The sequence below is a fragment of the Cetorhinus maximus genome, chromosome 4 (assembly GCF_964194155.1).
Source record: "Cetorhinus maximus chromosome 4, sCetMax3.hap1.1, whole genome shotgun sequence".
NCBI classification, from domain to species: domain Eukaryota; kingdom Metazoa; phylum Chordata; class Chondrichthyes; order Lamniformes; family Cetorhinidae; genus Cetorhinus; species Cetorhinus maximus.
The window spans coordinates 158,903,681-158,917,428 of record NC_135882.1 but is presented as its reverse complement, the minus strand read 5'-3'; the positions used below and the strand labels follow the sequence as shown (position 1 = coordinate 158,917,428).

The following is a 13,748-nucleotide window of genomic DNA, read 5'->3' as shown; positions in this document are numbered from 1 at the left end:
GTGAGTATGCAGCAGCTGCGGGGTGACGAAGCACTGGAGCTCTGCAATGTCCCACTCTGGTTGGGGTGGCAGGGATGCGATGGGAATCCAGGTACAGGCTGGACTAATTAATGCTCATCTCTCCTTTTCAGGAGAAGACTGCACACAATTCCACTGAGCAGATGTGCACTGGCGGAGGCCAGGCCTGGTTGGCCATCGTGACTCGATTAGAGCAGCAGGCCACGGATCTGGAGAGGCGCCATGCGCGCGGTTCCACTGGTGGCGGTGAGGCTGGGGTGCCACAGGGAGGTATGTTTGCCGAGCACTCCGGTCACCATGTGTGTCCAAGCAGCCATGGCACTGCTGAATGCTCAGTGATTGAAGTTTGCAACATGGCTTGACCAATGATTATGGAAGGATGAACGCATAATGATCCTGGGGAGCGGCATGCACATTGACATTGTCTCCACTTTAACTAATCAAATGTCCTTGTTCTTCCTTTCAGCATCATCGCAGCAGGGCGGGGAGGAGGAGACAGAGGGGCCATCTCTCATACCGGAGGGCTCTGAACATTTTGACTCACCAGCGTCACACCATCTTTGCCAGGCAGGCACCAGCACAGATACCAGCACCTCGGTGGGAATTAGATCTTCAGCTAGTGTCCCGGGGCACAGTGGTGAGGGCACTTCACAGTCGCTTGAGGTGTGGGCAGAGACAGAATGCCCATGGCGCCAGCAGTCAGAGGACTGCAGGGGACCAGGCACATGCTCGGTCAGTGGCTGATGATGTGTCTCTGCAGTCACCCGTGAGGCAGCAAACGGTGGAAGTGCAACAAGGTATGCGGGAGAATCTGGCGGAGATGCGTGCGGCAATGTGTGGCATGGTGCCCGTGCTGGAGGAGTCCACGCGAAACCTCACCGATGCAATGAGCCTCACGGCCGAGCGCCATGCTTCCTCCATGGAGAGTGTGGTAACTCTCATGAAGAGGCTCATCCAGGAGGCCAATCAAGGCCAACTGGGGTTGCGCTCGGACCTGCAAGCCCTCACAGCGGCACTGACCTCAGCTGGTCAGTACCAGTGTGGGAGATGGTTTGGGCACCAAGTATCCCAGCTCGGTGCCCAACAATCTATGGTGAGTAGGGAGGTCCAAAGCGACCTCATGTTGGCGCAGTAGCTGCCTGTTGTCTCTGCAGGCTCCTCTCAGGGCGCTCCGGATGAGGGCAGCAGCTCCTCCACCCCTCTGCCAGTGACTGTGGCATCCGATGAGGCTGCGGTGACTGGGGAGGTGCCAGCTGTAGAACTGGCCCAAGCAGGGCCAAAGGCTCCACAGGCCAGAGGACGGCTGCCAAGGTCATCGAGGCAAACAGGACAGCACAGTGAGCAGGCTGTCTCAGATGCCAGTGCCAGCGATGGAGCGTAAATTTAAGGCACCTTAGGCACACCACGGGTTTCTCACTGGTGCTTTTATGTTGCCCCACTATTAGTTGATGACCACTTGGTGTGATGTTTGTAATTTTTTTTTTCTGAACTTCATTTTGTTATATCATTAAATTTTGATATAGAAACATAGAAACTAGGAGCATGAGCCCTTCGAACTTGCTCCGCCATTCATTATGACCATGGCTGATCATCCAACTCAATAGCCCGCTCCCACTTTCTCCCTTTGATCCCTCTCGCCCCAAGAGCTATATCTAACTCCTTCTTGAAAGCATATAATGTTTTGGTCTCAACTACTTTCTGTGGTAATGAATTTCACAGGCTCACCACTCTCTGGGTGAAGAAATTTCTCCTCGTCTCAGTCCTAAATGGTCTACCCCATATCCTCAGACTGTGACTCCTGGTTCTGGACTCGCCTACCATCGGGAACATCCTTCCTGCATCTACCCTGTCTAGTCTGTTAGAATTTTATAGGTTTCTATGAGATCCCCCCTCATTCTTCTTAACTCCAGCGAATATAATCCTAATCCACTCAATCTCTTCTCATATGTCAGTCCTGCAATCCCAGGAATCAGTCGGGTAAACCTTCGCTGCACTCCCTCTATAGCAAGTACATCCTTCCTCAGATAAGGAGACCAAAACTGCACACAATATTCCAGGTGTGGTCTCACCAAGGCCCTGTACAATTGTAGCAAGTCATCCCTGTTCCTGTACTCGAATTCTCTGGCTATGAAGGCCAACATACCATTTGCCTTCTTTACCGCCTGCTGCACCTGCATGTTCACCTTCAGCGACTGGTGTACAAGGACACCCAGGTCTCGTTGCACATTACCCTCTCTCAATTTATAGCCATTCAGATAATAATCTGCCTTCCTGTTTTTGCTACCAAAATGGATAAGCTCACATTTATCCACATTATACTGCATCTGCCATGCATTTGCCCACTCACTCAGCTTATCCAAATCACAGTGAAGCATCTCTGCATCCTCCTCACAGCTCACCCTCCCACCCAGCATTGTGTCACCTGCAAATTTGGAGATATTACATTTAATTCCCTCATCTAAATCATTAATATACATTGTGAATAACTGGGGTCCCAGCACCGATCCCTGCGGTACCCCATTAGTCACTGCCTGCCATTCGAAAAAAGCCCCATTTATTCCTACTTTGTTTCCTGTCTGCCAACCAGTTTTCTATCCATCTCAATACACTACCCCCAATCTACCCCCAATCCCATGCGCTTTAATTTTACATGCCAATCTCTTATGTGGGACTTTGTCAAAAGCCTTCTGAAAGTCCAAATAAACCACATCCACTGGCTCCCCCTCATCAACTCTACTAGTTACATCCTCGAAAAATTCTAGATTTGTCAAGCATGACTTCCCTTTCATTAATCCATGCTGACTCTGTCCGATTCTGCCACTGTTTTTCACGTGCTCAGCTATTAAATCTTTTATAATGGACTCTAAAATTTTCCCCACTACCGACGTCAGGCTGACTGGTCTATAATTCCCTGTTTTCTCTCTGCCTCCCTTTTTAAATAATAGGGTTACATTAGCTACCCTCCAATCTGTAGGAACTGTTCCAGAGTCTATAGAATCTTGGAAGATGACCACCAATGCATCCACTATTTCTAGGGCCATTTCCTTAAGTACTCTGGGATGTAGATTATCAGGCCCCCGGGATTTATCGGCCTTCAGTCCCATCAATTTCCCCAACACCATTTCTCTACTAATACTGATTTCTTTCATTTCCTCCCTCTCACTAAACCCTGTGTTCCCCAACATTTCTGGTATGTTATTAATGTCCTCCTTTGTGAAGACAGAACCAAAGTATGTATTTAGTTGGTCAGCCATTTCTTTGTTCCTCATTATAAATTCCCCTGTTTCTGACTGTAAGGGACCTACATTTGTCTTCACCAATCTTTTTCTCTTCACATACCTAGAGAAACTTTTACAGTCAGTTTTTATGTTCCTTGCAAGCTTACTCTCGTACTCTATTTTCCCCTTCTTAATCAATCCCTTGGTCCTCCTTTGCTGAATTCTAAACTGCTCCCAATCCTCAAGTCGGTTGTTTTCTCTAGTCAATTTGTATGCCTCTACCTTGCATCTAATACTATCTCTCATTTCCCTTGTAAGCCATGGTTTGGCCACCTTTCCTGTTTTACATTTGCGCCAGACAGGAATAAACAATTGTTACAGTTCACCCATGCGCTCTTTGAATGTTTGCCATTGCCTATCCACCGTCATCCCTTTAAGTAACGTTTCCCAATCCATCATAGCCAACTCGCACCTCATACCATCGTAGTTTCCTTTATTAAGATTGAGGACCCAAGTTTCAATCAACTACGTCACTCTCCATCTTGATGAAGAATTCTATCATGTTATGGTCGCTCATCCCCAAGGGGCCTCGCACAACTAGATTGCCAATTATTCCTTTCTCATTACACAATACCCAGTTGAGGATGGCCTGTTTTCTCGTTGGTTCCTCAATGCATTGGTCCAGAAAAACCGTATACACTCCAGGAATTCCTCCTCTACGGTATTGTTACTAATTTGATTTGCCCAATCTATATGCATATTAAAGCCACCCATAATTACAGATGTTCCTTTATTACATGCATCTCTAATTTCTTGTTTAATGTCATTCCCAACATCACCACTACAGTTTGGGGGTCTATATACAACCCCCACTAATGTTTTTTGCCCCTTAGTGTTTCTCAGCTCTGCCCATACAGATTCCACATCGTTGGAGCTAATATCTTTCCTCACTATTGCGTTAATTTCCTCTTTAACCAGCAATGCAACTCCACTGCCTTTTCCTTTTTGTCTATCCTTCCTAAATACTGAATACCCCTGGACGTTCATTCCTGTCCCTGGTCACCCTGCAGTCATGTCTCCATAATCCCGATTATATCATACCTGTTTACGTCTGTTTGCGCGGTTAATTCATCCACTTTATTGCGAATGCTCCTCGCGTTAAGGCACAAAGCTTTAAGGCTTGTCTTTTTAACATTACTTGTCCCGTTCCCACTATTTTTCACTGAGGTCCTGTTTGATTCTTGCCCTTGATTTCTCTATCACTTTTCTTATTCCGCTTTCCATCTTTTTTTCTGGTCTTTGATTCCCCTTCCTGACTCCTTGCATAGGTTCCCATTCCCCTGCCATTTTAGTTTAAACCCTCCACAACCACTCACAAATGATCCCCCTAGGACATCAGTCCCGGTCCTGCCCAGGTGCAACCCCTCCAGTTTGTACTGGTCCCACCTTCCCCAGAACCGGTCCCAATGTCGCAGGAATCTGAGACCCTCCCCTTCACACCATCTCTTCAGCCATGTGTTCATCCGATATATCGTGCTATTTCTACTCTGACTGGCACGTGGCACTGGTAGTAATCCTGAGATCACTACCTTTGAGGTCCTACTTTTCAACTTTTCAGCTCTGAGACATCCTTGACCCTAGCACCAGGGAGGCAACATACCATCCTGGAGTCTCATTTGCAGCCACAGAAACGCCTATCTATTCCTCTTACAATTGAATCCCCTATAACTATTGCATTCCCACAGTTTTTACTCCTCCCCTGTGCAGCAGAGCCAACCGCGGTGCAACGAATTTGGTTGTTGCTGCTTTCTCCTGAAAGGCCATTCCCCCCAATAGTATCCAAAGCGGTATATCTGTTTTGCAGGGGAATAGCCATAGGAGATTCCTGCACTGCCTGCCTAGTCCTCTTGCTTTGCCTGGTGGTCACCCATTCCCTTCCTGCCCGTGGACTCTTAGCCTGCGGTGTGACCACCTCTCTATACGTGCTAACCACGATACTCTCCACATGTAAGCATGGCTCAAGGTGACTCCTTTCTTCTGCAGGTGGACAATTACCCATGATGTTATGAGTGAGTTGTGTGACATTGAACTTTATTGATAAGGCCCTTAGTTAATGTTCCTTTCCAGGCAGATTTTGCACTCAGGTATCGAGCATGGAGCCTGCAGCCCTGGCATGTGTGTTGGAGGTCCATCTGTGGCGTGCTAGCTGAAGGTTTGTTGGATTAAAGCCTCCCTGGTCTCCCTGCCTCCCTGGAGTATACCTGGGTCAGCATCTAGCCCCTCAGCATTCTCCTGCGCGTGCTCATCCTTAGACTCACTGCTGGACTCATCGTGTGTTTAGCCAGAGCAACTGCGTCTACATCTTCTTCGTCCACTGCGTCGTCCCTTTCCAGTGCAAGATTGTGGAATGTGCGGCATGCAACCACAATCAGCGACACACAATCTGGGGGGTGTTGGAGTGCGCCCCCTGAATGGTCCAGACATCAGAAGCACATCTTTAGAAGACCGATGGTTCTCTCTATCACAGCCCTTGTGGAGGCACGGCTCCTACTGCATTGCTGCTCAGTCTCTGTTCTTGGATGGTGGAGAGGCATCATGAGCCACCTTTTGAGGGGATAGCCCTTGTCACCCAGCAGCCATCCATCCAGCCGTGCTGGAGCACTGAAGCGCCTCGGCACCTGGGAGTGTCTGAGGATGCAAGTGTATTGGGAGCTGCCTGGGTACCTTGCACAGACTTGCAGAATCTGCATCTTGTGATCTCACACTATCTGCACGTTCAAGGAGTGGAATCCCTTCCTGTTGACGAGGGCACCGGGCTCACCCACTGGCACCTTGATGGCCGCATGTGTGCAGTCGATTGCACCCTGGACATGGGGGAAGCCAGCAATCTCTGCAGAGCCTCTGGCTCACTCTGTCTGGCTGGCCCCGTCCCAGCGGTAGTGGATGAAAGTCAATGCACGCCTGAACAAAGCGTCTGTCACCTGCTTGACACAGTGTGGACAGCTGACTGGGAGATTCCACAAAGATCACCCACCAACCTCTAGAAAGAGCCAGAGGCATAGACGTTGAGGGCAGCTGTGACCTTCAGCGCTACTGGCAATGGGGTGCCCACCAACACAGTTGGCGAAGATCTCAGACCCTATCATCTGACAGATGGAGGTGACTGTCTCCCTTGAGAGATGGAGCCTTCTTTGGCACTGCACCTCAGACATATTGAGGTAGCTGCTTCGCCGCCTGTATACCCTGGCAGCAGGATAGTGGCGTCTTCTGCGGCCTCTTCCGCCTTGGGCTTTCTGTTGGCCCTGCGCCTCTCCTGGAGGCTGAATGTGGACTCCTGGCCTCCTCCCCTTCTGGCCCTCCCTTCCTCCTCAGAGGAGGTGCCTCCAGTGGATAGCACAACTCCCATTCCCAGGCTAAGGGAGGGCTTCCTGAAACCTGCAGGCCCCAAAAATGATCTTTACTGTAGAGTCCTGACCTGAAGACTCCTGTCCAAGCAGCTGTTATGAGCATTGAAGTATTCCTGCTCACACAGGCAAGTATCAGTAACTTTCACAATGAAACATCTAACAGATACCATTCGCCACCCCACTCACCCCTCTTATCCTGCCCGTGGATGAGGTTTACATAAATGTGTCCTACCCGCCTGCCTGTTGCGCCTGTGCGACGTCCTGAAGATTGCACGGGCCCTGGAAAACAGCAGACAATTGCTGCCTCAAGGGCCTTAACTTGGTGATTAATTAACGGCGGGCGTGCATCGGAGAATATCGCACGCCCGCCCACCTAAGTATTGCAATGGCACATGGTGACGTTGGGATGCTCGCCCGACGTCACCGCGCGCCATTTTACGCGGCCCTGCACGTCAACGCAAAAATTCTGCCCATAAGATAAATAGGCCAGATCCAGCTGAATTCTCAAAGAATTACTTCTTAGGAAAACTTCCAAAAGAAAACTTAAAGAATACAAATGTCATGGTGTTCTTACCTTATAATTTTCTGGTGTGAAATCAAATGGTGTATCTGGATTGTTATCAGGTGTATCCCTATGCTTAAATGGAAAAATAAGTTTTAATGTACACTGGTAATAGAAAGCAGCTCACTTCACTATACAACAATAACTCATACCCTTAAAGTGCCATTTAACGTTTCAAAGGATCTTCAGTGAAGCAAAAATAATCAGACATCAAGCACTGGTGAAAGAAGGGTTGGAGTGGTGAAAACAAGCACAAAGAAGCAGATTTTGATAAGGCTTTTGATGGAGTGAAGTAGCAATGTGGAGGGGTTTAGGGAGAGCATTCTACAATGCAGCAGGATATCACTGAAAGACTTTGGAGCAGAGGGAGAAGATTGCAAAGGAGGCTAATCAGAAGAGTGTAGATGCGTGCATGAACATAGCAAGGAGGTTGCTAAGGTAGTGAAGGGAAAGGCCATGAAAGAATGCTGATGAGGACAAGGATTTTAGAAATTATGCATTATGACAGGAGGCAATTAATATTGATGAGAAGAGGTTATGGAGTGTACAAGTTCTGGACCAGAGTTTTTTCTTTCAAAAATGTACTTTACATGATGTACTTTAATAAATTTATTAACAGTTCAAATCTGACATTACATAAAGTGCAGTACAGTTCTGTTTCTTTCACTACAGTATGGTGGCACAATGAGGTGCCTAACTACAGTTAACAAGTTATATTTATCAATTACATTTCATGTCAAACTGTTGCAATACAACCCAAGGGGTTTTACATGGGTCCAGACCCTTGGTGTACTAAGGTGGAAGGGCCTTAAACTTTGGCATTTCCTTATTGAGTCTTTGCAGCAACTATCCAAAGCTTTAGTGTGTCAATCAGCAAGTAGTCCTGGACCTTGGTTATGCTAATCTGCAAACACTCAGTCGTGCAGCTCTTTGCATTGAAAGACCAAGTTTTAGGCAGACCAAAGAGTCTTTCACCATGTTGATGGTCCTACTGCAGCAGCTGATGTTTATCTTGGTGTGCATCCCTGAATGAATCCTTCATTATGGAGCTGCTCTGGTTGAACCGCAACAGAAACCACTGCATCTCTCACAGACCTGCTTTGCAAAGGCACATTCCAGGAAGGAGGTGGGCGACTGCCTGTTCCCTATTGCAGCTGCCTGAGGAACATTGTGCAGCAGCACTGAGACCCCAGGTGTGCATGAACGATCTGCCGGGGAGGGCCCTTCCCAACACCAGGCAAGCTACGTCTGGATGCTTGTTTGAAAGTTCTGGCAATGAAGCATTTTACCAAAGGGATTTTTGAGTCCACTTGGGGAACCATTCGACAGGATGCACCATCTGCATTCCTCCTGGAGGATGTTGTGTGGACACCTGCCTGATGGACTTGTGTTTTTGTGCACAAACTTTTCTACAAGAGACAGGTAGTATGGCACAGTCCAAGTGAACAGAGCATTCCACGTAAGGTGGCCAGACCCATCTTCCACAACAACAGGGACAGGTAGATTCTGGTGTTTGCATACTGAGGGTCTACCTACAGCTTGGTGCAACTGCACACACAAAGTGGCCATGAAGTTGAAGGTGACTTTCCCTCCCTCTTTATCTGGAGATGAGTACTCCGTTTTCCCACAGACTGAACTTAATGTTGTATTTACCTAAGGTACCATCATAAAAACTACAGCATAGTTACTCTTAGGAGGATTTCATCTCATCTACATCTTAGCTCAAGACTACAACTTAAAACAATGCATTTCTATTTAGCAGTCTGACAATATAAACAGTCTTTATACTCATTAGTAATGATTTTCAGACTGTACGGTTGCATACTTTAGTTAATTTGACAGTGATTATGATTCTAACCCAGATCTTACATTTCTTTGCCAAGATGCATGCTATTCTCAGAAATATCCTGAAAGTCACAATAATGCAAGTTCACAGATCATTCTATCTTAGGTACAATTCTTACAGGCACTTTGCAAGAATTTGAAAAATATTTTTCTATGCTATTGAAATATTACATTTTTCTTTACATGAAATCACATGCAAAGTGACTACTCCAGACAACAGCTGAAATATTTCAGTTATATCATCGTTCATAGTGCTAATACTTATGCATTATACCAAAGCATATTGAAAAAACCCTTTCAACTCATGTGTAACAAATAGTTAAAAGGTCTCCCAAGTGGCCTCAGATACCATGCATTTGCTGAATGACTTTTAACAAAAACTGTTTGTTGTATCCTACTCACATATTTACGATAATCATGCTTTACATGTGGTAAATTGAACCATAGGGCAGACATTGCAGAATTAATAATACTGTATTTAATAAACACAAAATTTCCCAAACCAATGTTGAGTGGAAGGTCAAATCAGTGATGTCAATGACAGATGAACTCTCCTCACAAATTCACCCAATTAGTAGTCCCGCTGTGTGTGTATATATAAATATAAAATACAAAGAGAGAGAGAGAAGCTAGCAGTGAACCAACTATTTATCAATGCCTGCTTTTGCAGTGCCACAGAGAAACAAAAGTAGTAAGGGGTTATGTTTTTAATCTTTACCTCTTCAAACTCTATTGTAATGCTGAGTTTGATACGTTTATTGTGCACAATTATTGTGCAAAATTGTGTCATTTATTGCAACAAGTAGGGCTAATTGAGGATACGATACTTCAATTTACTATCTTAAATGCAATCCAGTACAATGCTTCAAAACCAGCTCCAGTACACATTGCACTATATAAATGTAACACCAAATATTATCATTTTAGTGCCAATTACGCTTGACATGGTAATAGTGCTGCTCCTTTGTACTCACTAGGATGTGGGTTGAGCATAACTTAACTGCTTTTACTCTGCTCTTTTTGGCTACAAGATTCTTTAGGCTTTCAACCTATTAACTCAAGTACCTGAGGTCAAACACTGACACCAGAAGTGAAAGTGGAGTTCTAACCACTGTAGCATCAGATTAATCCAACTAAAAAATATCCTAATTAAATTAAAAACTTATAAGACATGTATTTAAAAATGCATGTCCCTGTACTGTGCACCAATTGCTTACCACAAATGAGGCTGCACCACTTCCTCCTGCACATTGAGCTGTCCTTTGTACATAACGGATCTGTCTCACCTAGAATGTAAAATTAAAAAGGTTAAAATTCTCAGACCAATATCATGGAAATACTGTTCTATTGTGGTCAATATCAAAATGTAATGTCATTTTAGATCATTTTTATAAGTAGCTGATCCAGAACTAAAGGTGAATGGTCTGTTCTCAGGTGTCACTTGTTGACATAATTAAAGCAATTAGTAAGTGCCACAATGATGAAGTTTGAAAATGTTTTATATTGTAGATAATACAAATCCACAGATCATTTAATAATTCAAACATTAGCGAGCATTCAAAAGAGATTACATTGTTCAGGTTACCATTTGTGGGGTGGGGGAGGGTAGTGCTGTAATTCTACCTGTAATTTGCAAATAACATTGCAAAATATATAGAGAAATACTCAACCTTTCAAAGGCCAACATTTTGAAAGTTGGTAGCCCAAGGCGATTACAGTCAGGTCCTCTCATTTATTATGCAACTAGAGTGACAAGACATGATGGTAAGACAATAACAAATCTATGTAAATAAAATATAACAATAAAAACAGGTAGCAGAGTAAGGAGGACAGGACAGCACATTGGATTCTTGCTCTGTACATCATGGAGTGACAGGGCACTGGTTACATTCTCAATCTTCCATAAGCAGGATTTGTAGCTGCAATTTTCGAAGAAGCACTAGTGAAGGTATGGGAACAGTTCCCTCATTAAATTACAAAAGTCTCGAGGTAAGAGAATGAACAAAGTAAAATGAGTTAAACAGTTGAAGGGACAGTGTATTTCTGTGCAGTCAGTGGAATGACTTAAGTTTACAATTTTTAAAAAACTAATGGAACATATAAACAGCTTCTTCATTAAGAACCTGATGCGGCAGGTGGTGGAGAAGAAGAGGACTGTCTATGAATTAAATTCTTCCATTTAACGCCTTGTCATAAAACAGCTGTTCACACTCAGCTTGTGACAACTAGTTCCTGAAATGGATTTTTAAAAAGTGCATCTTTGAAAATCCTCTCACAATAAAGAATGGTGACACTACCAAAGGTTCAGGATTATTTGATTGTAACTCAAGTCCAATTTGGTCATGGCAGACATTTGTTTTACTTTTCAAGATATTATACAGTTTTACAGTATTATGCAGTTATTTATGATGATAAAAACTGCTGTGAGTGTCTACAAGAGCAGTTCAGTTTCAGAGGCTATTTTTTAAATCAAAACTAGAAAACTCCAACTAGTTGGCAAGATCTTATGAACACTGACAACACCATATCCATCACATCTGAAGAGTCATAAGGACTCGAAATGTTAACTCTGGTTTTTTTCTCTCCACAGATGCTGTTAGACTATATATGAATGTAACACAGTTTTTCCAGCATTTTCTGTTTTTGTAATGCTCTGGGGACCTGGGTTCAAATCCCACCACGGCAGATGGTGAAATCTGAATTCAATCAAAAATACCTGGAATTAGAAGTCTGATGATAACCACAAAATCATTGCCGATTGTCACAAAAACCCATCTGGTTCACTTATGTCCTTTAGGGAAGAAAATCTGCTGTCCTTAACTGGTCTGGCCTACATGTGACTCCAGTCCCACAGCAATGTGGCTGACTCTTAAATGCCCACTGAATAAGGGCACAAGGGATGGGCAATAAATGCTGGCCTAGCCAGCAATGCCCACATCCCATGAACAAATATAAAAAAAAATTCAATCTCCTCTCACCCTCCTCAGTTCTAAAGAAAGAAAGGAGGACATACCAGGAGCAGCACCAGGCATACCTAAAAATAAGGTGTCAACCTGGTGAAGCTATAACACAGGACTACTTGCGTGCCAAACAGCATAAGCAGCAAGTGATAGACAGAGCCAAGCGATCCCACAGCCAACAAATTAGATCTGAGCTCTGCAGTCCTGCCACATCCAGTCATGAATGGTGATGGACAATTAAACAACTCACTGGTGGAGGAGGAGGCTCCACGAATATCCACATCCTCAACGATGGAGGAGCCCAGCGCATCAGTACAAAAGATAAGGCTAAAGCATTTGCTAAAATCTTCAGCCAAAAGTGCCGAGTGGATGATCCATCTCGGCCTCCTCCAGAGGTCCCCAGCATCAAAGTGTCAGGCAATGACTATCTCCAACAAGAGAGAATCTAACCATCGCCTCTCAACATTCAATGGCATTACCATCACTGAATCTCCCAATATCAACTTCCTGGGGGGTTACTATTGACCAGAAACTGAACTGGACTAGCTATATAAATACTGTGGCTACAAGAGCAGATCAGAGGCTAGGAATCGTGCGACGAGTAACTCACCTCCTGACTCCCCAAAGCCTGTCCACCATCTACAAGGCACATGTCAGGAGTGCGATGGAATACTCCCCACTTGCCTGAATGAGTGCAGCTCTCAGAACATTCAAGGAGCTTGACACCATTCAGGACAAAGCAGCCCACTTGACTGGCACCACAAACATTCACTCCCTCCACCACCAATGCACAGTAGCAGCAGTGCATACAATCTCCAAGGTGCACTGCAAGAATTTACCAAGTCTCCTTCGGCAGCACCTTCCAAATCCACAACACTACCATCTAGAGGGGCAAGGGTAGCAGATGCATGGGGACACCACCACCTGGAAGTTCCCCTCCAAGCCACTCACCATCCTGACTTGGAAATATATCACCGTTCCTTCACTGTCGCTGGGTCAAAATCCTGGAACTCCCTTCCTAACAGCACTGTGGGTGTACCTACACCACAGGGACTGCAGCGGTTCAAGGCGGCAGCTCACCACCATCTCTCAAGGGCAACTAAGGATGGGCAATAAATGCTGGCCCAACCAGCAAAGCCTACATTCTGTGAATTAATAAAAAATAAAAAACATCCTCATAAATCTCCTTTGTACCCTGTCTTGTGTAATCACGGTTCAAAAAAACTCAAGCATGCCCAGTCAACCTAATAGATGGCCTTACAACAAAGAAAAATTAAATAACAGCCCAGGAAATGTAGCACTGCAATTTTTATCTCCCAGTCTTACCTATTCCTTCTGTCTCTAACTTCAAATCAAGCCAGGAAAGCCTTGATTCTCACTGCTAAATGGGAACCCTGGAATCAAGAATCCTTTGGATTCTTAACTGAGCAGTGCACCCACCAGCTGAGCCACTGGGGAGTCCTTATTCATTAAAACAAAAAATCTAGTGAGGTGAAATCAGCAACTGCCTTTTCAATCAGCTAATTAAATCTATTGTTCACCCAAATGCATTCAAAATGATTTAACAGCAAGTTTGTACAGGTGCTTAACTGCCGGTGATAACTCCAAGGTCAACTAAATAAATGAATTGGTGCTCCTACATGAATAGCATTGTTGATTTGGTTGCTGTAGAAACAACTAAACTGGCACAATTTTGGTAGCCATGGAGTGGAAATTGATGGAGGAGATACAAATGCAA

At 44.9% G+C, this 13,748-nt stretch overlaps 1 protein-coding gene across 1 annotated transcript in view; it reads right to left on the bottom strand.

The window, feature by feature from the left end:
• Nucleotides 1-13,748, bottom strand: part of ndufv2 (NADH:ubiquinone oxidoreductase core subunit V2) — a 43,057-nt gene that overhangs the window by 15,753 nt on the left and 13,556 nt on the right. Inside the window, exons 2-3 of the mRNA XM_078541045.1 lie at nucleotides 10,268-10,336; nucleotides 7,218-7,280 (exon numbers count right to left, since the gene is read on the bottom strand). Of these exons, the coding sequence (XP_078397171.1) occupies nucleotides 7,218-7,280; nucleotides 10,268-10,336 (132 nt within the window). The remainder of the gene's footprint in view (nucleotides 1-7,217; nucleotides 7,281-10,267; nucleotides 10,337-13,748) is intronic.